The sequence below is a fragment of the Phyllobates terribilis genome, unplaced genomic scaffold (assembly GCF_046119375.1).
Source record: "Phyllobates terribilis strain yellow unplaced genomic scaffold, ASM4611937v1 Scaffold_2__4_contigs__length_985480577, whole genome shotgun sequence".
Taxonomy (NCBI): domain Eukaryota; kingdom Metazoa; phylum Chordata; class Amphibia; order Anura; family Dendrobatidae; genus Phyllobates; species Phyllobates terribilis.
Genome location: NW_027362762.1, coordinates 454,316,612 through 454,341,911, shown reverse-complemented (window position 1 = coordinate 454,341,911; position 25,300 = coordinate 454,316,612). Strand labels below are relative to the sequence as shown.

The 25,300-nt window shown below is 44.3% G+C and overlaps 1 protein-coding gene across 4 annotated transcripts in view; it reads left to right on the top strand.

The window, feature by feature from the left end:
• VAV1 (vav guanine nucleotide exchange factor 1) overlaps nt 1-25,300 on the top strand; it is a 156,940-nt gene that overhangs the window by 118,308 nt on the left and 13,332 nt on the right. For 3 of the 4 annotated variants that reach the window (XM_073665644.1, XM_073665647.1, XM_073665645.1), the window contains exons 16-21: nt 19,986-20,087; nt 20,183-20,274; nt 20,522-20,547; nt 21,465-21,507; nt 21,653-21,789; nt 23,399-23,464. In XM_073665644.1, coding sequence (XP_073521745.1) covers nt 19,986-20,087; nt 20,183-20,274; nt 20,522-20,547; nt 21,465-21,507; nt 21,653-21,789; nt 23,399-23,464 — 466 coding nt within the window. The remainder of the gene's footprint in view (nt 1-19,985; nt 20,088-20,182; nt 20,275-20,521; nt 20,548-21,464; nt 21,508-21,652; nt 21,790-23,398; nt 23,465-25,300) is intronic. The other variant, XM_073665646.1, reaches the window with a different exon arrangement.

The following is a 25,300-nucleotide window of genomic DNA, read 5'->3' as shown; positions in this document are numbered from 1 at the left end:
GCCTTTTTCCACTCATTTTGGTGGTTAACTAATTCACAACTCTGGAGTTGTTTGCACAAAAAAACAATGGATGGTAACCGAGCAGAGCTGAGTGGCCAAACTGTGGTATTAGGCCAAAACTATTGGCTGGGTTAGATGCAGAAAAAAATTATTTTGAATTTGCAACCTGATGGAGGTCAGTATAGATGGACTAATACAAATAGTCCCACACACAGCTAGAAGCCCAAATATTTTTTCAGAGGTACTGTAGATGCAGATAAAAATTATTTTGAATTTGCAACCTGATGGAGATCAGTATAGATGGACTAATACAAATAGTCCCACACACTGCTAGAAGCCCAAATATTTTTTCAGAGGTACTGTAGATGCAGATAAAAATTATTTTTAATTTGCAACCTGATGGAGGTCAGTATAGATGGACTAATAGACCAAGTCCCACACACTGCTAGAAGCCCAAATATTTTTTCAGAGCTAGATGCAGAAAAAAATTATTTTTAATTTGCAACCTGATGGAGGTCAGTATAGATGGACTAATAGACCAAGTCCCACACACCGCTAGAAGCCCAAATATTTTTTCAGAGCTAGATGCAGAAAAAAATTATTTTTAATTTGCAACCTGATGGAGGTCAGTATAGATGGACTAATAGACCAAGTCCCACACACTGCTAGAAGCCCAAATATTTTTTCAGAGCTAGATGCAGAAAAAAATTATTTTTAATTTGCAACCTGATGGAGGTCAGTATAGATGGACTAATAGACCAAGTCCCACACACCGCTAGAAGCCCAAATATTTTTTCAGAGCTAGATGCAGAAAAAAATTATTTTTAATTTGCAACCTGATGGAGGTCAGTATAGATGGACTAATAGACCAAGTCCCACACACCGCTAGAAGCCCAACTATTTTTTCAGAGCTAGATGCAGAAAAAAATTATATTCAATTTGCAACCTGCTGGAGGTCAGTATAGAAGGACTAATAGAACAAGTCCCACACACTGCTAGAAGCCCAAATATTTTTTCAGAGCTAAATGAAGAAAAAAATTATTTTTAGTTTGCAACCTGATGGAGGTCAGTATAGATGGACTAATAGACCAAGTCCCACACACTGCTAGAAGCCCAAATATTTTTTCAGAGCTAGATGCAGAAAAAAATTATATTCAGTTTGCAACCTGATGGAGGTCAGTATAGATGGACTAATAGAATGATGCTATGCCCAAAAGATTTTACTTCACTAGGTGCAGTAAAAAAATTGGTATTCTATACACAGGTGTTATATCTTGCAACACAGATAGGCTACTCCACTGACTAACACACTCTGCAATAGGCCAAAAAGGATTAGCTTTGCTAGATTCAGCCAAATGCTGTGAAAAAAACTTGCACAGCACTGGCACAGACCTGCCTGGCAAAAACTGATAGGAACTGATGTAACCTAGTCCTGAAAAGGACTCCAATTACAATTAGTCTTTACTCCCACAACCTATCTATTTAAGAGCACAGACCTCCCTGATAAAAGTCGTAGGAAATGCTGTAACCTAGTCCTTGAAAGGACTGCAATCACAACTATTCCCTACTCCCAAGCTATCTGTAGATTTGTGCGAAAGTTGGCTTGAAATTAACAAGGTATAGCGCACACAGCAACAGCGGTGCCGTCTAACACGCAGCTGCAGCAGTGAGAAAATGGTGGCGACGGGGAAAATGGCTTGGTCTTATAGGGCAAGGACATGTGACATACACTGCCAATGACACATGCCCTTGCTTGTGTGAAAAAAAGCACTTCGCTCCGTGTGTGCGCTGCTGATAGGCTGACAGATTGCACCTCCCCACTGCAAATGCGGAAAAGAGAAAAAAAAATGGAGATCTTCATTGTTCCTGCAGAGATCCATCCCCTGCCCCTCCCCCCACCCCGCTGTACACTCAAACTGCGTATTAACATTAATTTTCATCATTACTGAGAAAAAATCCAGTTATGATTTTGGTGCACGAACAGTTATCGAACATAACCTCGAACAGCCGAATTTTTCTCAAATTGTTCGTGTTCGCCGAACGGCTCGAACACCGCCCAAAACAGCTCGAATTTGAGATTGGCGAACAGTTCGAGTAGAACAACGCTCATCTCTAGTCTTGAATTCATGGACATCACCAGACGCTGTGTTTCCTCCTTTTTGATGCTCTGCCAGGCCATCACTGCGGTGGTTTTGAGTTGCTGTTTGTTTGTGGGCCTTTCTGTCTGAAGTTTAGTCTTTAACAAGTGAAATGCATGCTCAATTGGGTTGAGATCAGGTGACTGACTTGGCCATTCAAGAATATTCCACTTTTTGCTTTAATAAACTCCTGGGTTGCTTTGGCTTTATGTTTTGGGTCATTGTCCAATTGTAGTATGAAACGATGACCAATCAGTTTGGCTGCATTTGACTGGATCTGAGCACACAGTATGGCTCTGAATACATCAGAATTCATTCGGCTGCTTCTGTCCTGTGTCACATCATCAATAAACACTAGTGACCCAGTGCCACTGGCAGCCATGCATGCCCAAGAAATCACACTGCCTCCGCCGTGTTTTACAGATGATGTGGTATGCTTTGGATCATGAGCTGTACCACGCCTTCGCCATACTTTTCTCTTTCCATCATTCTGGTAGAGGTTGATCTTGGTTTCATATGTCCAAATAATGTACTTCCAGAACTGTGCTGGCTTTTTTAGATGTTCTTTTTAGCAAAGTCCAGTCTAGCCTTTTTATTCTTGATGCTTATGAGTGGCTTGCACCATGCAGTGAACCCTCTGTATTTACTTTCATGCAGTCTTCTCTTTATGGTAGATTTGGATATTGATACGCCTACCTCCTGGAGAGTGTTGTTCACTTGGTTGGCTGTTATGAAGGGGTTTCTCTTCACCATGGAGATTATTCTGCGATCATCCACCACTGTTGTCTTCTGTGGGCGCCCAGGTCTTTTTGCATTGATGAGTTCACCAGTGCTTTCTTTCTTTCTCAGGATGTACCAAACTGTAGATTTGGCCACTCCTAATATTGTAGCAATTTCTCGGATGGGTTTTTTCAGTTTTTGCAGCTTAAGGATGGCTTGTTTTACCTGCATGGAGAGCTCCTTTGAAAGCATGTTTACTTCACAGCAAAACCTTCCAAATGCAAGCACCACACCTCAAATCAACTCCAGGCCTTTTATCTGCTTAATTAAGAATGACATAACAAAGGGATTGCCCACACCTGTCCATGAAATAGCCTTGGAGTCAATTGTCCAATTACTTTTGGTCCCTTTAAAAACAGGGTGGCACATGTTAAGGAGCTGAAACTCCTAAACCCTTCATCCAATTTTAATGTGGATACCCTCAAATGAAAGCTGAAAGTCTGAACTTCAACTGCATCTGAATTGTTTTGTTTAAAATTCATTGTGGTAATGTCTAGAACCAAAATTAGAAAAATGTTGTCTCTGTCCAAATATATATGGACCTAACTGTATATACAGTGCCTTGAAAAATGGCTTTCTTCTTGCCATTCTTTTATAAAGGACAGATGTTTGGAGTATACAACTAATAGTTGTCCTGAGGACAGATTCCCCCACCTCAGCTGTGGAGCTCTGAAGTTCCTCCAGAGTGACCATGGGCCTCTTGGCTGCTTCTCTCATTAATGCTCCCCTTGTTTGGGATGTCTTGGTAGGTTTTCAATTGTACCATACTCCTTCCATTTTTGGCTTATGGACTGAACAGTGCTCCGTGAGATGTTCCTAATGTTCCCAAACAAACCTCCGACACCTTCACAGCACAGCTGTAGTTATATTGAGAATAAATTACACACAAGTGGAGTCAATTTACTAATTATGTGACTTCTGGATGCAATTGGTCACTCGGGATTTTATTTAGGGGGATCAGACAACAGGGGGCTGAATACAAATGCACTTCACAATTTTCACATTTAGATTTTTTTAAAAATTAGAAAACCATGTATAATTTCCTTTACACTTCACAAATATTTGCTACTTTGTGCTGGTATATCACATCAAATACCTAAAAAATAAATTTACGGTAAGTTTATGGGTGTAAAGTACAAAAATGTGGAAAAGTTAATGGAGTATGAATACTTTTTCAAGGCACTGTATATACAAATCCGAAATTAGCTAAGTGTACAAAATCCAAGTATGCAAGCTACATACCCAACAGAATAAATGCTGGACTACAACAAATCAAAATTGTAAAATATGCTATGTCTACAGTTTTATTAATCAATATATAAACCCATTAAATAGATTCATATACAGTACAGACCAAAAGTTTGTGAAGGCAAAAGGGCCAACAAGTGCTAAGCATCTCTGGGAACTCCTTCAAGATTGTTGGAAGACCATTTCCGGTGACTACCTCTTGAAGCTCATCAAGAGAATGCCAAGAGTGTACAAAGCAGTCATCAAAGCAAAAGGTTGCTACTTTGAAGAACCTAGAATATAAGACATATTTTCAGTTGTTTCACACTTTTTTGTTAAGTATATAATTCCACATGTGTTAATTCATAGTTTTGATGCCTTCAGTGTGAATGTACAATTTTCATAGTCATGAAAATACAGAAAAATCTTTAAATGAGAAGGTGTGTCCAAACGTTTGGTCTGTAATGTACATACACTTTTCAACACTAAAATTGCAACACCAAGAAGGAAAAGTCGTCTAATTATGGAAATCACAGGAATGAGAGACGTTAATTATATACAAATGATGGAAAAATGGAAACAAAATTTTCGATACTCTTGATTTATTCAGTATCAAGTATGAGCACCACGTGCCGAAATACACGCACTTATAACCCTTGGCATGTTATCAATGAGGTTATTAGTGGTTGTCTGAGGGAATGTTCTGCCATGCTGAATGCACTTGGACACACAAATCATCAAGATCCACTGCTGGCAGCACCCCTTGAAATTTGCGACCAATGACATCCCAGATGTGCTCAGTATTAGATGCTGCATGCCATGGTAGCAGATTTAGTCCATGCAGACTGCTCGCAGTAGTATGAGCAACCCACGGCATTGCGGTGTTACGTTAAAAAAAACGACTCTTTGGACATTTTGGAGAAATTGCGGTACTACTGGTTCCATGACCAAATCAGTGTGACACGGAGCTGTTTTTGTACTTGGTATGGGATTAGAGGGATCCGGCTACTGTACATAAACCCAGGAAATAGTAGCAAGAGGTTAAAAATATCAATGTTTTATTTAATTCTGATAAAAAAACATATAGAATTATCACCCAGAATAAAGTGCACTGTGCATATATAAAAATCAGATATGCATATATGCACTCTGAAAAAGAGAACAGACAAAATTCCTGGATTTATACCATTATGAAACCAAGTTTTAAATTTGACTGCGCAATAACAATTCATATACCCTGTTTCCTACAGGAGGCTCAGAAAAATCTTAATGATAGTTGTTCCATCACCATGCCACAGTTCGAGCTCTTTTAAATGGGGGGTCCTTTTTGCATTATAAATCATCAGACACTCCTATTACACCACTTATTCAGGGGTTAAGAGTGAATATTGTACCCCCTTTTTTTCCCTTTAACACAGACAAAGATTTACGAGACACAAAATTACCATACTTCTCAATTATAATGTTATGATTGTTGCTTTTTCATAACCCATACATCATGCTGCTTGTCAAACTTTCTTAGCAGCCCATAGATTCTGTCATAATTAATAGGTTTGGCACAGTTTAAACCATTTCAACAATTCTAATATATATAGGCAGATTTTTCTGTCCACAGTGTTATAACTTGTACGTCATCTTACTGCTTATCAAACTCTCTTAGCAGCCCATAGATGCTGTTACAATTAAATAGTTTGGCACAATTTAAACCATTTCACCAATTCTAATATATCTAGGCAGACTTATCTGTCCTGAAGTCTCCTTCATTAGTGTCAGTGCAAATTATGCAGTGCTGCGGCTCCCGACGCATTTCATTAATCATCAGGGGAGTTAAGAGCCTTATGCCATCTTCCAAGAGTGTCTGAGACTAGTGTTGAGCCACCCCCGTAGTGTTCAAGTTCGGTTCGGTTCGTCAAACACCCGTGTGTTCGCCGAACTGTTCGTCGAACTGTTCGTCGAATACCTTCGAACACTGTTAAAACCAATGGCAGGCAAACAAAAACACATAGAAACACATAGAAAACACCTTCAAAGGTGTCCAAAAGCTGACAAACTGCTCAGAAGACACAACTAACACATGGAAAAGTGACAAGTACATATAGTCATGAGAAAAGAAAAGAGGTGGAGGAGTAAAAGGAGGGGGAGACACAGATATAGGCATGTCATGCCCTTCTAAAATCCAAAAAGTGAGAAGCCGACACGTTCAGTCCGCTCCTGCCCGTGCCACCTCCGTGTCGCCGGGTTTGTGCCAGAGCCGCGGTGAACCCTGACGGCCAGCCCCCCTCTCCCAATACTGGTGCCTGTCCGCTGGTGGGTCGAGCGAGCCCCCCTGTGGTGGAGGCAGCTCTAAGCTTTTTAATTTAAATTGTCTCTCTAATTTGAATGAATACACTTTAAATCCATTTACAAGGATCTATTGGAGGGCAAGTCTCATGCCAGCAGCCGCGTAATTCCAGCTCCAGTAGCGTCCACTAAAGCTGCTGCAGTTAAAAAGCTTTTATAAGGATCGAGCTCGGCTGTCCACCGCAAGGCATCCTACTGCCAGTCCCAGCCCCTATGCCTTGGGGTGCCTCCTGATGCTCTTCACTGAGTATCCCGTGGTCCCGAAGCATTTCCTTTGAAAAAATTAAGTGTCCAAACTACAGGTGGTGTAGCTTGCTTAACAGCCGGGATAATCCGCTGACTAGCAGACACTGCTACTAGGCACAAAGTATTTCCTGGGCTAGATGCAGTTAAAAATTTGTAATTAGATACTCTCGTTGGATGCTGAGAAAGCATTCCATAGATTCTCCTGGCACGCCATATATGATTCTCTTAAAAAGCTTGGGGTAGGGGTCTAGGGGACCCTTTTATAGCCAAAATCACGGCCCTGTATCGCAATACGTCACCTAGGCTGAAGATAAATGGAACTGTAGCACCCTGAGGGCTCGGTTGCTACAGAGGTATTGCACCTCACCCAGAGGTGTGATATCTCACTCTCAGGTAAGGATGGAGTGTGGATCAGGACCCGACACCTGCATGCATTACACCACATTGCCGTGGGGCAGGGCGACCAATATGCCCCTGAGATGGGCACGACAGTCTGTCCCTGGCTGGAGTGGGGGGAGGGAACACTGAGGAAGGGGAACCCTGTAGTGCAGGAGCAGGGAGGAAGCAGTTCCTGGGTGCATTGAGAAGGGAGTATAAAAGGTGGGCACCATCTTAGTTCAGTGCAGAGAAGTCTGAGCAGAAGTGGCAGGGAGCAGGGGCTCTGCATGAGCTCTGCTCCGGAGGCGGGCCTAGTAACAGAGGCCCAGGCCTGGAAGAGGGAGAAGGAAGGAAGAGGAGCGGAGAAGGCTCCAGGAACGAGGAACGAAGGGATCCCAGGGGTGCGGACGGGCGAGTCGCCACCGCACGCCCGAATCCACCTGCATGGAGGGGTCAGGCCAAAGGGGGAGACCGGTCCCCGAAACTAGTGGAGGCAGGAAACGACCCTCAGCTAGAAACCGGAGGCTGTGACATTTTATGTGGCGCAGCCCCTCGCTACACCCGCTAGGAGGGCAGCACATAGGGTCAGGGAAACTGGCGCCAAGTTTACCAAGAGGAGGCCCGAGGCAGCCGGACAAAAGGGTTGGTAAGAAAGGCCAGACAAAGGACACACAAAGGGGGTCCTGTGAAGCGCTCCAAAGTTATCTGGGAGTTGTCTGAGCCCCTCACCTGGTGAGCACAGTACGACGTGGGCAGCCGTTACCTGCAGACGTGGTCTGGATAATAAGAACTGTGAGTAAAGGCCCTGGACTGCATCACTGACTCCGTGTCGTTACTGCTGCTGCCCTGCACCATCACCCCCATCCTCCGCATACACTGCCCTGAGGCTATACTCCTCCCGTGGGGAGTTATGCTACGCTCTGCTGCACCCACAACACCAGCCTCAGCGGTCTGCCCTGCAGCGGCGGTTCACTCTGACCGCAATCCACGGGTGACGTAGTCGGACATTTAAACATCAAAACCACATAAATAGTTCCGCCACTGGTTTGACTACCCTGAGCCACGGAACCGGGTCGCCGCCACGAAGACTACAACCACCAGCATCCACCAAAAAGGGTCCGGCTCCGGGTGTCCCAAGGCCCAGGGGGTGCATCAGAACATTTTCATCGCCTTTCACAATCACCAATGGGACAAGGCAGGGATGTCCTCTGTCCCCTCTCTTATACATCCTAATGACGGAGCACCTGCTCTCATCAATTCGCCATAACCCCAATATTAGGTGGATTGAGGTGGGAGGCACCGAGTACAAGTGCTCTCTATTTGCTGATGATGTACTAGTATATATCACTCAGTCACATATATCCATCCATGCTGTTATGGCTGAAATAGATCACTTTGTTACATGGTCAAATTTTAAAATCAATGCAGCGAAGTCTGAGGCCCTCGATGTCTCCCTCCCCAAATCCATATAGGATTCCATCCAGTCCAACTTTCCCTTTGCCTGGCCCTCACAGAGTATCAAATACTTAGGAATTCCTATTCATAGAGACCTCTCCCATCTATGTTATCTTAATTTTGGGCCCTTTATTGAACAACTCCATACAGACCACGGTTGGCAAGTTAGAACTGTAAGATTCACTACGTGAACCACTGGTGTTTTGTGGAAAAGCACATGTACACTGTGTTCCAAATTATTATGCAAAAAGTGTTTAGGAGTGATAAGGGAAGAATTTGTTTGTTTGTCAGTTAAACTCATTGATGGTGATGTGTGTCAGGGCTCTTTATATCACTGTAAGCGATTGCAGACACCTGTGCTAATTAGTTTGGCAGGTGTGTCCAATGAAAGGCAAGACTACTTAAGAAGGCTGTCTCACATTATTAAGCAGCCTACATTTTCTGCCAAAATGGGAAAGAAAAAGGATGTGTCGACTGCTGAGAAGCAACAAATTGTGGAGTGTTTAGGTCAAGGCATGACTACAATCAACATTGTGCGATGATCAGGATGAAGTGTCTTGGCAATCAAGAAGTATGTAGCTGATTCACAGTACACATGTGTGCGTGCTGATAAGGGCAAATTGAGGACTCTTTCCTACAGGCAATTACGTCAGGTTAAAAGAGCAGCGGCAAAAAAGCCTTGTCATAGCAGCAGACAAGTTTTTGAAGCTGCTGGTGCCTCCAACGTCCCCCGAACAACAAGATGCAGGGTCCTTCAGAGGTTTGCAGCTGTGCATATGCCATCCTGTCGACCTCCTCTATCCACTTCACACAAGCAGAAACGGCTCCAGTGGGCCAAACATTACATGAAGACTGATTTCAAAACTGTTTTGTTCACGGATGAGTGCCGTGCAGCGCTCGATGGTAGAGATGGATGGAGTGGAGGATGGCTGGTTGATGGACACCCCACGCAAACACGGCTACAGCACCAACAAGGAGGAGGTGGAGTAATGTTTTGGGCTGGAATCATGGGGAGAGAGATTGTCGGCCCCTTTAGGATCCCTGAAGGCGCTAAAGATGAACTCCATAATGTATGTGGATTTTCTCAAACAGCACTTCCTGCCATGGTTCAAGAAGAAGAACCATGTATTTCACAGCAAGATCATTTTTTTGCATGATAATGCACCATCTCATGCTGCACATAAAACATCTGCATCTCTGGCTGATATGGGCATAAAAGGGGACAAACTTATGGTGTGACCCCCATGCTCCCCTGACCTCTACCCCATTCAGAACCTCTGGAGCATCATCAAAAGGAGTGTCTATGATGGCGGGAGGCAGTTCACATCTAAGCAACAGCTCTGGGAGGGTATTCTGTCCTCATGCAAAACAATTGAAGCAGAAACCATCCAAAACCTGACAAATTCAATGGACGAGAGAGTTCAGAAGCTCCTTTCGAACAAGGGGTCCTATGTGAAAATGTAACATCACCTAGAATAAAGTTTTGAGTTGAAAACTGTTTGATTTCAGTTTCTAATAACCTGCTAATGCTTATAATTTCAAAAATGACCATTTTTTTGGTCTTTATTAAAATGAAAAGGTTGATCGAAAAGTTTGGGGGATCTAAGAGTGTGGCAACCCAGTAGTCATGATTACTTCGAATTCTGACAATATGAGGGTCATGTTGCAGGTAGTGCAGCAAGAAGGCACTTATGTGTCTTGCGCATCTCGGAGCCCCAAAATTATTTTCCGGGCTAGATGCAGCTAAAAATTATTATTAATTTTAAATCTGGTGGAGCTTAGTATAGATGGGCTAATAGGATCAGTGCTGCACACTGCTACAAAGCCCAAATTATTTTCCAGTCAAGATACAGATAAACATGATTAGTAATTTGAAAGCTTAAAACGGTTGGTAGGGTGATTTTAACCAATCATCAAGCTTTTACTCTCCCCAGGATGACACAGGGGTAGAAAAGTCGTTTCGGATCCATGATTTGTTCATCTTTATGAACGTGAGTCTGTCTACATTATCAGTGGAGAGCCGCGTGCGCTTATCTGTCAGCACACCACCAGCAGCGCTGAACACACGTTCAGACAGAACGCTGGCTGCGGGGCATGACAAGATCTCCAAGGCGTAAGTGGCTAGCTCCCGCCATTTATCCAGATTGGAAGCCCAAAAAGAGCAAGGGTCCAGTGACACAGTCATGGCTTCAATGTTTACTTGGAGATACTCCTGTACCATCGTCTCTAGGCGTTGACTATGTGTCAGACTTCTTGTCTCCTGTGGCCTTGCAAAGGATGGGCTAAAAAAGTGGTGAAATGATTCCGCAAAATTGATGTTACCAGCAGATACTGTGGTTCTGTTACGGTTTGAGTGCTGAACACTTGACGGTCCCACGGTTGGCAAGTTGGAACTGTGAGATTCACTACGTGCACCACTGGTGTTTTGTGGAAAAGCACATGTAAGATTCTGCAACAGTCTCTGCTGATACTCCTGCATGCGTGCATCCCTTTCTATGGCAGGAATAATTTCTGCAAATTTACTTTTGTACCGGGGATCTAACAGTGTGGCAACCCAGTAGTCAGGATTATTTCTAATTCTCACAATTCGAGGGTCATGTTGCAGGTAGTGCAGCAAGAAGGCACTCATGTGTGTTGCGCATCCAGGAGCACCAAGTCCCTGTTGTGTTGGTGGCGAGGTAACAATCATGCTTCCTTCCTCTGTCCTCTCCCCCCAACCTCGCACAACAGAAATGTGATCAAGGTCTCCCTCATCTGATGAGTCTTCCATCAGTTCGTCCTCCACTTCTTCCTGGGCTCCTGCACCTTCCTCACTAGTTTGGCTGCTACCATGCGCCCTGGTAAAACCATCTCCCCCACCCTCACATGCCTGCCGCCTTGGTGCTGCCGACCGTCTGGACCTTGCAGATGTTAGCCCTTCCGCATACAACTCCTCCTCCTCTACTTCCTCCACCTCCTTGTAACATACCTGGCGGCGTCCTTGCATGGTGGTCCATCTCCCACTGTGCAAGAGCGCGCACTTGATCTCCAGTCCAGAATGTCTCTCTGGCTTACCTCCATGCTGTCTGTTTGTGTCTGTTTCTGCTGCTTAAGGGCGGCGCCCGATCACTTCCTGCTTTTTGTACCTGCTGTGGGTCACACCCCTTGTGCGTCCTCAGCCTATTGCTGTCTGTCACCTGGTATATAGCTCAGCTGCTCCCATCTATCCCTGCCTGAGCATAGTGTTTCATTCAGTGTGTGCTTGCACTCTGAAGGTGCCAGGTCCCGTTCTGTGTTCTCTTGTCTGCCTTTCCTGGAAGCTGTATTTCCAGGCCTGTCTGAACACGCTCCTAGCCTGTTCCTCCCGCCTTCTAGGGGCCGATTACCTAGACCCGCTCCTGTATCTTGTCTGTCCTGTCTGAACACGCTCCTTGCCTGTTCGTCCCGCCTCTCTGGGGGCCGTATTCCCAGACCCGCTCCTGTATCCCTCTGCAGTGTCGGTCTCCTCCGTACACTCAGTTCCAGTCTGAACTCTCTCCTATCCTTTACCTGTTTTGCCTCTATGTCCGATGTCCGTTCCCTTCCTTTTTCTGCAGAGTCTGAACTCGTACCTAACTCCTGCTTGTTGTCTCTGTACTCCCGTTTGTGAGTTTGTGGTCCACTCGCTACTTCACTGCAAGTACCCTGTGGGTATCTGGCTCTGCCTTTCTCTTCCTGTCTGTTCTGTGTGAACAGAGCCCTGTCCCCCCTGCTCTGCCTTGCTCACCGCTCCGGCGGTTCTAGCCTGCTCTGACTCCTTTGCCCACTGCTCCGGTGGTTCTAGCCTGCTCTGACTCCTTTGCCCACTGCTCCGGTGCTTCTAGCCTGCTCTGACTCCTTTGCTCACCGCTCCGGCGGTTCTAGCCTGCTCTGACTCCTTTGCTCACCGCTCCGGCAGTTCTTGCCTGCTCTGACTCCTTTGCTCACCGCTCCGGCAGCCTTGCTCCGCTCTGACCCTTTTGCTCACTGCTCCGGCAGTCTCGCTCCGCTCTTATCCTTTTGCTCACTGCTCCGGCAGTCTTGCTCCACTCTTGCTCACCGCTCCAGGCGGCCTCGTCCTGCTTTACTCTTGCTCACTGCTCCGGCAGTCTCGCTCAGCTCTGACCCTTTGCTCACCGCTCCTGGCGTCCTTGTCCTGCTCTACTCATGCTCACCGCTCCAGGCGGTCTTGTCCTGCCCTGTTCTCGCTCACCTCTCTGGGCGGCCTCACTCTGCTGTGTTTGTCCGCCACATCTGTGGTTCTGTTCCTGAGTCCCAGTGTGTACTGGGTCCTATGCCGCCAGTGTCCCTACCTGCTAGTGCCTCCATGTCTGCACTCTAGCTGTGCTTGCCTGTACCCCTCTGCCTGTATTGTTCCTGAGTCCCAGTGTGTACTGGGTCCTATCCCGCCTGTGTTCCTACCTGCTAGTGCCTCCCTGTCTGCACTCTAGCTGTGCTTGCCTGTACCCCCCTGCCTGCATACCTGCCTGGCTGCATACCAGTCGTGCCTGCCTATACCCACCAGTCTGTGCGCCAGCCTAACCAGTCTGTTCCTGTATTCCCCTGTGTGGGTCAACAGCCGTGTCCGGGGTCTGTCCTGGAGTAGCACCTGGTCCCTCTGCTCGGTTCCTCCTTGGTGCACTGGCGTTGTATGCCGTCGTGCGACCCTGGTCGGATCGGGTGAATACCTAGTTACGCCCCTCCAGGCATTCACTCTCCGGCACGGTCCAGTGGAATCACTACAATCACATGCACACGCCGCTCAGCCCGGGCGTGTGCATTACACTCCTCTTGTGCCACCACCTGACTCCGAATTCTGTTTAACATGTGCTCCAGCATGTAAATCACCCGAATAGTCATGCTGATAATGGCATCGTCAGCACTAAACATCTTCGTCGCCATTTCAAAACTGTGCAGAAGGGTGCATAGGTCCCTGATCTGAAACCACTCCTCCAGCGTGATTTGCCCCACCTCCGGATCTCGTTGGCCCAGGCTATACGTCAGAACGTATTGCACCAGGGCTTGTCGGTGCTGCCACAGTCGCTGCAACATGTGCAGAGTTGAATTCCACCGGGTAAGCACATCGCATTTTAGCCGGTGAAGTGGCAGGCCCAACGACTTCTGTAAAGATGTAAGTCGCTGAGCTGCGGGATGCGAACGGCGGAAGTGAGCACACAGAGACCGTGCCCTCTGCAGAAGGCCATCTAGTCTGGGATAGTGGGCTAAAAATTGCTGGACAGGTTCAACACGTGAGCCATACAAGGCACGTGTGTGACATTGCCCCGGCGAAGGGCCGCACCCAGGTTTGCAGCATTGTCGCACACGGCCTTCCCTGGTTTCAGGTCCAATGGAGACAACCATTCATGAAATTGGTTCTCCAGAGCTGACCACAACTCCTCAGCTGTGTGACTCACATTTCCCAGACATTTCAAAGTAAAAACTGCCTGATGACGTTGAGCCCTACTGCCAGCATAGTAAGGAGGTGTGCAGGATCCCTTCTGCGCAGTTAGAAAGCTTATGGCATGACCAGACAGGCTTTGGGTGCAGGTGGAAGACCGAGAGGAGGTTGAGGAGGCAGAAGCAGTGGAGGAACTTTGACATAAAGAGGATTGACGCACAACTCGTGGGGACGGCAAGACTTGGACAGCAGCCCCTTGTCCTGCTGTCACCATAGTTACCCAGTGCCCAGTCAGCGACATGTAACGCCCCTGTCCATGCCTACTCGTCCAAGTGTCTGTGGTGAAATGCACCCTGTCACACACAGAGTTTCTCAAAGAAGCGGTGATGTTGTGTGCGACATGCTGGTGGAGCGCAGGCACACCTTTCTTTGAGAAGTAGTGCCGACTGGGCATCTGGTACTGGGGCACTGCGACGGACATAAGGTCTCGAAAATCCTCTGTGTCCACCAGGCGGAAAGGCAGCATTTCTGTAGCCAAGAGCTTGCAGATGGTGAAATTCAACCTCTTAGCTTTCTCATGGCTAGGAGGAAATGGTATTTTACTTGTCCACATCTGAGGGACCGAGGGCTGGCTATTGTGCTTAGACGGGGTTGATAAGGGTGTCCCCGGCAAACTGCCGGTCTGTGAGGAAGATGCAGGCGGACATGTTAGGTTGCCTTGATCCAAAGGTGGTGCTATCGATGTCGGACAGCGCTCAACACCAGCTGGTGTTACCACCTCCAAAGAAAATGATGACCTGCCAATCACGCTGGCTGTTGCGGGTAAAGAGGTGGCAGGTCTGCGCCCCAAAACAGGTGTGACTGCTGTCCCCCCAGTCACAGAGGATGAAGAGGCCGCGGATGCACAAGATATGGCAGACGGTGGTTGGCCCGGCCGGCTAGGCCGCATTGTAGCACACTGAGCTTCCCACTGCAACTTATGCTTCATGTCCATGTGCCGGTTCATGCATGAAGTACTCAAACTATGTATTTTTTGGCCTCTACTTAGCTTTTGCTGACAAATGTTACAGATAACACGAGTTGGGTCATGTTTATCGATCTGAAAAAATGCCCAGGCTATGCAAGGCTTAGCACCCATGCGACCTGAAGAGCCACCACGACTTGTGGTGAGAGGCAGAGTTGTGTTTGAGGATGCAGTTGTTGACGTGCTTCCAGTACTACGTCTCTGTCCAGGAAGGCGCAACCTGACCTCGTCGTCACTAGCATCTTCCTCCACCTCCTCTGCTGACCTCATCTCTTGGCTGACTGTGGGTTGACAGTAAGTGGGATCTCCAACCTCATCATCATCACCCTGTGCGTTATCACACCCGTCGTCCTCAGAGCCAACCTGTTCCTGCCCTGACAAAAAACTAAAGTTGTCGCTCCAATCAGGTATTTGAGTCTCATCATCGTCTTCCTCATTGTCTCCACCAACAGGAGTTACAGTTTGGGAATGAGGGTCTACATTATGGTCAGAACCTTCTGCGTCTGGTCCTGGATCCGATTCATAAAGATTCTGGGCATCAGTGCAGATCATTTCCTCGTCTGGATTCACAGAAGCGCTGGAGTCGACCTCTGATTCCCAGGCTATAGTATGAGTAAACAGCTCTGCAGACTCAACCATCTGTTCTACCTCATACTCAGACGGGCAGCTGGAGATTTGGGAGCTGTGAGGAAGCAAGTGCGATTCGGGTGACACCTTTGAGGACTGGAGTATTTGTGATGTTGAAGTTGATGTGGAGGAGAGCCCACTTAAAGGAGCACTTGATATCCGTTGAAGCACCTGCTGTTTTTGTGCCTCATCTGGAATTTGTAGCGATTGGCGTGGCCGTAAGAAAGGGATCTTATCACATTGTCCGCTAAAAGAAGTAGACATTTTAGTTTGGCTGGAAGATGGTCTTTCTTCTGCAGATGTTACTGTTGCTTTAACACCTACCCCACGGACACAACCTTTTTTCCCCTTCCCAACACGCCTATTCCCCTTTCCACCAGCAGCAGGCCTTTTTCCACTCATTTTGGTGGTTAACTAATTCACAACTCTGAGTTGTTTGCACAAAAAAACAATGGATGGGAACCGAGCAGAGCTGAGTGGCCAAACTGTGGTATTAGGCCAAAACTATTGGCTGGGTTAGATGCAGAAAAAAATTATATTCAATTTGCAACCTGATGGAGGTCAGTATAGATGGACTAATAGAGAAAGTCCCACACACAGCTAGAAGCCCAAATATTTTTTCAGAGGTAGATGCAGAAAAAATATATATTCAGTTTGCAACCTGATGGAGGTCAGTATAGATGGACTAATAGAGAAAGTCCCACACACTGCTAGAAGGCCAAATATTTTTTCAGAGCTAGATGCAGACAAAAAATTATTTTTAATTTGCAACCTGATGGAGGTCAGTATAGATGGACTAATAGAGAAAGTCCCACACACTGCTAGAAGGCCAAATATTTTTTCAGAGCTGGATGCAGATAAAAATTATTTTTAATTTGTAACCTGATGGAGGTCAGTATAGATGGACTAATAGAGAAAGTCCCACACACAGCTAGAAGCCCAAATATTTTTTCAGAGGTAGATGCAGATAAAAATTATTTTTAATTTGCAACCTGATGGAGGTCAGTATAGATGGACTAATAGAGAAAGTCCCACACACTGCTAGAAGGCCAAATATTTTTTCAGAGCTAGATGCAGACAAAAGATTATTTTCAGTTTGCAACCTGATGGAGGTCAGTATAGATGGACTAATAGAACAAGTCCCACACACAGCTAGAAGCCCAAATATTTTTTCAGAGGTAGATGCAGAAAAAATTATATTCAGTTTGCAACCTGATGGAGGTCTGTATAGATGGATTAATAGAACAAGTCCCACACACAGCTAGAAGCCCAATATTTTTTCAGAGGTAGATGCAGAAAAAAAATATATTCAGTTTGCAACCTGATAGAGGTCAGTATAGATGGACTAATAGAGAAAGTCCCACACACTGCTAGAAGGCCAAATATTTTTTCAGAGCTGGATGCAGATAAAAATTATTTTTAATTTGCAACCTGATGGAGGTCAGTATAGATGGACTAATAGAGAAAGTCCCACACACTGCTAGAAGGCCAAATATTTTTTCAGAGCTAGATGCAGAAAAAAATTATATTCAGTTTGCAACCTGATGGAGGTCAGTATAGATGGACTAATAGAACAAGTCCCACACACAGCTAGAAGCCCAAATATTTTTTCAGAGGTAGATGCAGATAAAAATTATTTTTAATTTGCAACCTGATGGAGGTCAGTATAGATAGACTAATAGAGAAAGTCCCACACACTGCTAGAAGGCCAAATATTTTTTTCAGAGCTAGATGCAGACAAAAAATTATTTTCAGTTTGCAACCTGATGGAGGTCAGTATAGATGGACTAATAGAACAAGTCCCACACACAGCTAGAAGCCCAAATATTTTTTCAGAGGTAGATGCAGAAAAAAATGATATTCAGTTTGCAACCTGATGGAGGTCTGTATAGATGGATTAATAGAACAAGTTCCACACACAGCTAGAAGCCCAATATTTTTTCAGAGGTAGATGCAGAAAAAAAATATATTCAGTTTGCAACCTGATGGAGGTCAGTATAGATGGACTAATAGAACAAGTCCCACACACAGCTAGAAGCCCAAATATTTTTTCAGAGGTAGATGCAGATAAAAATTATTTTTAATTTGCAACCTGATGGAGGTCAGTATAGATGGACTAATAGAGAAAGTCCCACACACTGCTAGAAGGCCAAATATTTTTTCAGAGCTAGATGCAGACAAAAAATTATTTTCAGTTTGCAACCTGATGGAGGTCAGTTGATGGACTAATAGAACAAGTCCCACACACAGCTAGAAGCCCAAATATTTTTTCAGAGGTAGATGCAGAAAAAAATTATATTCAGTTTGCAACCTGATGGAGGTCTGTATAGATGGATTAATAGAACAAGTCCCACACACAGCTAGAAGCCCAATATTTTTTCAGAGATAGATGCAGAAAAAAAATATATTGAGTTTGCAACCTGATGGAGGTCAGTATAGATGGACTAATAGAACAAGTCCCACACACTGCTAGAAGCCCAAATATTTTTTCAGAGGTAGATGCAGAAAAAAATTATATTCAGTTTGCAACCTGATGGAGGTCTGTATAGATGGATTAATAGAACAAGTCCCACACACAGCTAGAAGCCCAATATTTTTTCAGAGGTAGATGCAGAAAAAAAATATATTCAGTTTGCAACCTGATGGAGGTCAGTATAGATGGACTAATAGAGAAAGTCCCACACACTGCTAGAAGGCCAAATATTTTTTCAGAGCTAGATGCAGAAAAAAATTATATTCAGTTTGCAACCTGATGGAGGTCAGTATAGATGGACTAATAGAACAAGTCCCACACACTGCTAGAAGCCCAAATATTTTTTCAGAGCTAGATGCAGAAAAAAATTATATTCAATTTGCAACCTGATGGAGGTCAGTATAGATGGACTAATAGAATGATGCTATGCCCAAAAGATTTTACTTCACTAGGTGCAGTAAAAAAATTGGTATTCTATACACAGGTGGTATATCTTGCAACACAGATAGGCTACTCCACTGACTAACACACTCTGCAATAGGCCAAAAAGGATTAGCTTTGCTAGATTCAGCCAAATGCTGTGAAAAAAACTTGCACAGCACTGGCACAGACCTGCCTGGCAAAAACTGATAGGAACTAATGTAACCTAGTCCTGAAAAGGACTGCAATTACAATTAGTCTTTACTCCCACAATCTATCTATTTAAGAGCACAGACCTGCCTGATAAAAGTCGTAGGAAATGCTGTAACCTAGTCCTTAAAAGGACTGCAATCACAACTATTCCCTACTCCCAAGCTATCTGTAGATTTGTGCGAAAATTGGCTTGAAATTAACATGGTATAGCGCACACAGCAACAGCGGTGCCGTCTAACACGCAGCTGCAGCAGTGAGAAAATGGTGGCGACGGGGAAAATGGCTTGGTCTTATAGGGCAAGGACATGTGACATACACTGCCAATGACACATGCCCTTGCTTGTGTGAAAAAAAGCACTTCGCTCCGTGTGTGCGCTGCTGATAGGCTGACAGATTGCACCTCCCCACTGTAAATGCGGGAAAGAGAAAAAAAAATGGAGATCTTCATTATTCCTGCAGAGATCCATCCCCTGCCCCTCCCCCCGCCCCGCTGTACACTCAAACTGCGTATTAACATTAATTTTCATCATTACTGAGAAAAAATCCAGTTATGATTTTGGTGCACGAACAGTTATCGAACATAACCTCGAACAGCCGAATTTTTCTCAAATCGTTCGTGTTCGCCGAACGGCTCGAACACCGCCCAAAACAGCTCGAATTTGAGATTGGCGAACAGTTCGAGTAGAACAACGCTCATCTCTATCTGAGACATTGATATTTTTAACCTCTGCTACTATTTCCTGATTGATAATTGAGGTTATCCATACTAGCTGTATTGTTGTACATTAAGCCACCCCACACGATAATCCCAGGAGTAGGACTGGTGTGCCATTTCCTTGTGAAGACCTTTTCATTGCGTTACTAACATGATCTCCTCAGATTTGAAGAATGGCGTACAGTTATCTATTTTGATAAATTTTGTTTCCATTTTGTCCTCATTTGCATATCATTAACATGTCTATCAATCTTGTGATTTCCATAATTCCATGACTTTTCCTTGTTGGTGATGCAATATAAATGTTTAGGAGTGATATCTTACACATGTAATAATAAAGCCGTAGGCATATTTTATAACTTGATATATTGTGGTCCTGCGTTTATGCTATTGGGTTTCTTCATTGTCATACATAGTAAATGCTTCACTTCAATAATTCTCATGCATGTTCTCCACTCTAGATTGCATGCACTGCACACTATACACAAATGTTATATTTATTGATTTACCAAAGTGATACTTTAAAATTGAAAATTTGAAATACTGCACCACAGATCCAATATTTACCCCGAAGACGCTCATGCAAATGGACATGATTTCCAAATGTATTCCTTTGAGAACACAGCTACGTGCAGATCCTGTCAAATGCTGCTAAGGTAGGAGTCTTGTGAGAAGTCTCATAGGAAATAGTTTGTTATATTGGCACATCGTTCACTAGTCTAATCTTGTATATGTATATTTGGCACCATAGGGGCATGTTCTTTCAGGGATACAGATGTGTCAACTGCCGAGCTCCAGCTCATAAGGAATGCTTGGGAAGAGTGCCGTGCTGTGGGAGACAAGGTGAGAGCTAATTCTGGATTATGGAGACTCCTAAACCAAAAACGGGGAAAGAAACTGAGATTTTAGCGGTTTAGCAGGGGATAATAAAACGCCAATAGAAGAATATTGATATAATAAATGCACCTTTATTATTTTACATATTTGTTGGAAAGTGACAACTAATTTGATGGCACAATTGTCACAAATTCATGGTCTGATGATCTTTTTATAACATATGACAATAACCTATACTGTGTTTTTCTTCCAGATGGTGCTGGCTCTGCCCTAAAAAAGGTAAAATGTATAGAATAGGATATAACAGGCAATCCACTTCATGTCCTGTTTTTGGATTGTTCCTAAATATTGGGCTGGTTTTATAAAAAATGGGCAAGAACATGAGTGGAGTCCTCTCCAATCACCTTTTTCACACAGTACTTTGAATATTTAAAGGGAACCTGTCACGTGAAAAAAATTCTTTTAACCTGCAGGTATGGGTTAATCTGCAGGTTAATAACATTCAGAACCTGCCCGGTGCCGGCACTTAGACCCCTGCTGCCGCGAGGAAATTAAATTTATTCCTCCCGATAGCATTCCGGCTTCAGTCGTAAGGGTGGCACCAGCGCAGGTTCAGTCATCGCTCTGTGTATAGAGAGTGGCGACTGTAACCACACCTCCGGCACAGACTGACAGCCGGCCCTAATGCTGAGCAAGCTGTCAGTCTGTGCTGGGGGCGCGGTTTCAGTCGATACGGTGAAGATGACTGTATTGGAAATGGTTCCATGGTAAGGCCTCATTCAAATGTCAGTATTTTGCATCAATGTTTATATGCCAAAGCCAAGAGCGGAACTTACAGAGAAAAACTATAGTTGAAAGATTTTTTTCTGTACAGAGTGAATAAAGTGAATTATGCCAAGTACTGTCCATACAGTGAGGTTTGGGGCCCATATCTGCACAGGGGCCCACTGGGGGATTCTCCTGTTCCCCTATGGACCAGTCTGAGCCTGAGCATGACTGTGGTAAGAAAAGAAAACTGTGAGCAAGTGAGGGAAGAGTAGAAAGAAGTGTGGTAAAGCAAATGTGCAATAGTTAGTTGTAGTATAGTGTATAGTGTTATACTATTATTATGCTTGTTTTATATAGTGCCATGCCATCATACTATGCAAAGAATAGTTAGCATTGCCAATTCTTATACCTTATAATGTCATTTTCAGCAGAAAGCGGGTCGTGGGCCACCAAATAAAAGAGCAGAAGCAGGTATGCAAATGGCGAATAATGGGGCATAAGCATCTTGGGAAGCTGATAAATCGTTCTGTGATAAAAGATCCCTGTTGGGATGAACAGGTGATTGACCCTAAATTCCACACCTAAATCTAAGTGATGACCATGTCTGTCTATACAGGTCTTACGAAGATGGAGACTTGTCATAACTATGTGGGAATTCCTCCACCCCCTATTGCTTTTGGCCCACCGCTACAAATGCAAAAGGGCGACGTCATAGAACTGACAAAAGCAGAAGCTGAGCAGAACTGGTGGGAGGTAAATGGTCTTATGTCTAAATATAAAGTGCCTGCTCCACCATGTGAATTTTACTGCATAACCATATGTGCCTAAGCTGTCCAGTGCAAGGCCTACATGTGTCATTCTACATCTATCATTCTATAGAAAATGCTCCCCAACTATATGGTATTACTGCTGTGCGCAACAAATGTGCTACGTATGACGTATGGTCCTCCTGACTTCTGCTTTACCTTCATCAATTATCACAATTCTGTCTACATAACATCTCTTCTTATGAAGCTAGATTTACTCATTCAGATTATTAATATGAATCAACCTGGATTTTAACAATGTTCACCAAGTTTAAATGGTCTGGAAGAGACATTCAGAGAAAAATCTCAAATCTGGCCTCAATTTGACATCCATCATTATTCTCGTTTATAAAAACACAGACTGTTGTCCATCATTGTTTTGGATCTGTGTAATATTGTTTAGTCCGGTTGTCAGTTTTTACTGATTTTTCACTGATGAAAAAAAACAACAAAAAATCTGCAAAGCTTCTCCTATTTATTACAATGTTAAGCACGGACATCACACGTACTGCACCCTTATGTCATCCTTGTGTTGGCGGAGATTTTTATGGACCTATAGACTTTTATGGGTAATTTTGATCAAGATGAACATGACTCTGTGATTTTTTCGGGGAGGACGTATAGTCTACAAAAAAATATGGGACATCTAAACTGCATAGACTTTAATGGGTATTTGTTCTATCCATGAAAATCCCTGATAAAACACATACGTGATTCTGAATGAGGTCTTAGGCTATTTTCACATCTGTACCAAAGGCTCAGTTGTGTTGCACATACCATCACATTTGCGTTTTTACAAAATGCAGCATGTCACTTCTTTCAGCATTTTTTAAGTGTTTTGCAGCTTTTTTTCGCCCGTTGAAAGTAATGGGTAATGCAAAAACGATGCAAAAAACGCAGGTATCAGGTTTTGCTGCGTTTTTGGGGCCAAGGCCTGAGGAGGTTGAATCAGGTTATTTTTTTATGCACTAAACTTTATCAGCATGCTCAAGAAACAAATGAACACTGACAAAAACGCTACAAAACCTGCTTTTTTGAGGTTGCTTTTTTAATGCCAAGAGAGCTGGTTTTGCCTGCAGAAAAGAAAAATGCAGCAAAAAACGCTACGTGTGAAGATAGCTTTATAGATTCAGAGTCACATTTATCGGGGCCAAACATTTAGATCAAGAAGGGGTTGTCCAAGTAGTGGACAGCCCCTGTAACCATACACACAATGAAAAAACAGAAGCACTAAAAAATGCAATGTTTTCACCTGTCCATCTAATCCATTACAATCTGTGCTATCCTGTGTGGCAATCTGTACCACACAATAGTTATCACATTTTTATTTTGCACAATAGCACTTTTTCTATTCTCTTCTGCTAGATTGCCTTTAATGACTGGTTTCATATCCATTATCATTATCTCGCATGCAAACATTTTTCCTATCTGTCACTATTACAGCTACATTAGTAGACGGTAAATGGTGGTTTACAGGACATCATGAGAAATAAGCTCCAGTTTTGCAGGATGTGCGCTTCTAGCTGGCATCTGTGACATGTTAATCTCTCTTTTAGGGGCGAAATACATCCACAAATGAAATTGGCTTCTTCCCTTGCAATCTGGTGAAGCCTTATATATATGTAAGTGGAACATTTATCTATAATATGCTTCTTTATACTGTAAATGTGCAATATGTAATTGCCTATAACACAGTGCTTACCATGTATATATCTACAGCCGAAACCTCCGCTGTCATCATACATCTGTGTGTTTTTCTGTATTTCCTCCAACATAACACTAGTCAGACCGTACTTTCCATAGTAAGTAGAAAAATGTACAGAAATAGAAATGGAATTGATTTATTGTCCATCTGGAAGATTGGATCATTTGGGTAACCTATAGTGCATTTCTTCGGTTCTATTTTTCCAACACATTACTTACTTCCCATTTATAGATATAATGCTCATCACGAAGAAACATGATTTCTACGTTTCCATTGCAATACATAGACAGAGACAGATCTACTTCCTAATTCTAGGAAAAACTGTTAAACATTATTTATATCATATACAGTGGGTACGAAAAGTATTCAGACCCCTTTAAATTTTTCCCTCTTTGTTTCATTGCAGCCATTTGGTAAATTCTAAAAAGTTCATTTTTTTTCTCATTAAAGTACACTCTGCACCCCATCTTGACTGAAAAAAAACAGAAAAGTATAAATTTTTGTAAATTTATTAAAAAAGAAAAACTGAAATATCACATGGTCATAAGTATTCAGACTCTTTGCTCAGTATTGAGTAGAAGCACCCTTTTGAGCTAGTACAGCCATGAGTCTTCTTGGGAAAGATGCAACAAGTTTTTCACAACTTGGATTTGGGGATCTGTGACGCTCAAGCCCTCCCTGGGAAATGGGGTTACTCGGAGTCGGGTCGGTGTAGGTGTTACAGGGGGGGGGGTGCAGACGTGGCCTGGACCCGGTCCGTGCCCAGGGCCATCACATAAAAATTATTGCGCTTTCAAGTAAGAGTGGTATTTCGACTACGCCACCTGCGGTTTCCGGTGATGGACACCAGCGCTGCTACAGTCCACTGAGGCCGGTGTTAGGGGCAGCTAGGATGAAACGGCTCCCCGCAGGCGGAGCAGGCCTCAGGACAGTGTGAGGAGGAATGGTGGGTGCAGAGCCACGCAGGATATAACAGGCTGAGGCGGTGTGTGAAGTCATCCAGGTCTTTACTCACTTTCAGATGTACTTTCAGCCGCAAAGCTTCTCTCTGCTACACCCGGCGTACTGCGGCCACCGGGAAGGGGGTTCAGCACTTTCCAGGTAGATCAGGAGCACCTGTCGAGACCCCTCTGGTGTGTGTTCCTCTCCTTTGTAAGTTCTCCCACTAAGTTTTCTCCTGACTGTGTGTGGTACGAACGTGGTGTAAGGCCGGGTCCCACTGGATAAACGCAGTGTGAGAGATACAGGTGGCGTAGGCCGCTCCGTCCGTATCCCTTTGGGATCCACTAAGCCTCCGGCCTTTTCTGACTGAGACAAGAAGTAGCAAAGTCAGATATCGGGGGCCGGTTACCCCTTTTGCAGCAGGAATCCCTCTGACTAGGCCAGAGTAAAGAATACAGGTGGCGACTCCGCTCCGTCCGTATCCCCCTGGGATCCTTTTGCCTGTGGAGCCTATCTCCTCCGCTCCCCTCCAAAGCCTTCTTAGGTCAGGACCTTGACCGGGTAGAGACAGTGGTTAACTGTGACCCGCTCCTCGTCTCAAGGCCAGAGTACGAGGACCGTGTATCTTCAGTCAGCTGCAGACTTTTGCTGGACTCTGGCAGAAGACCACAATCACAGACGAGGACCACAATCAAAGACGAAGACCACAATCAAAGACCTTGAACTTAAGATGGCCGTAGATTAAATATGAAACAATAAGTGTTTCCTAAAAGTGTGTCCTCCAACCTCACCCACTACATGGTTCCCCCTT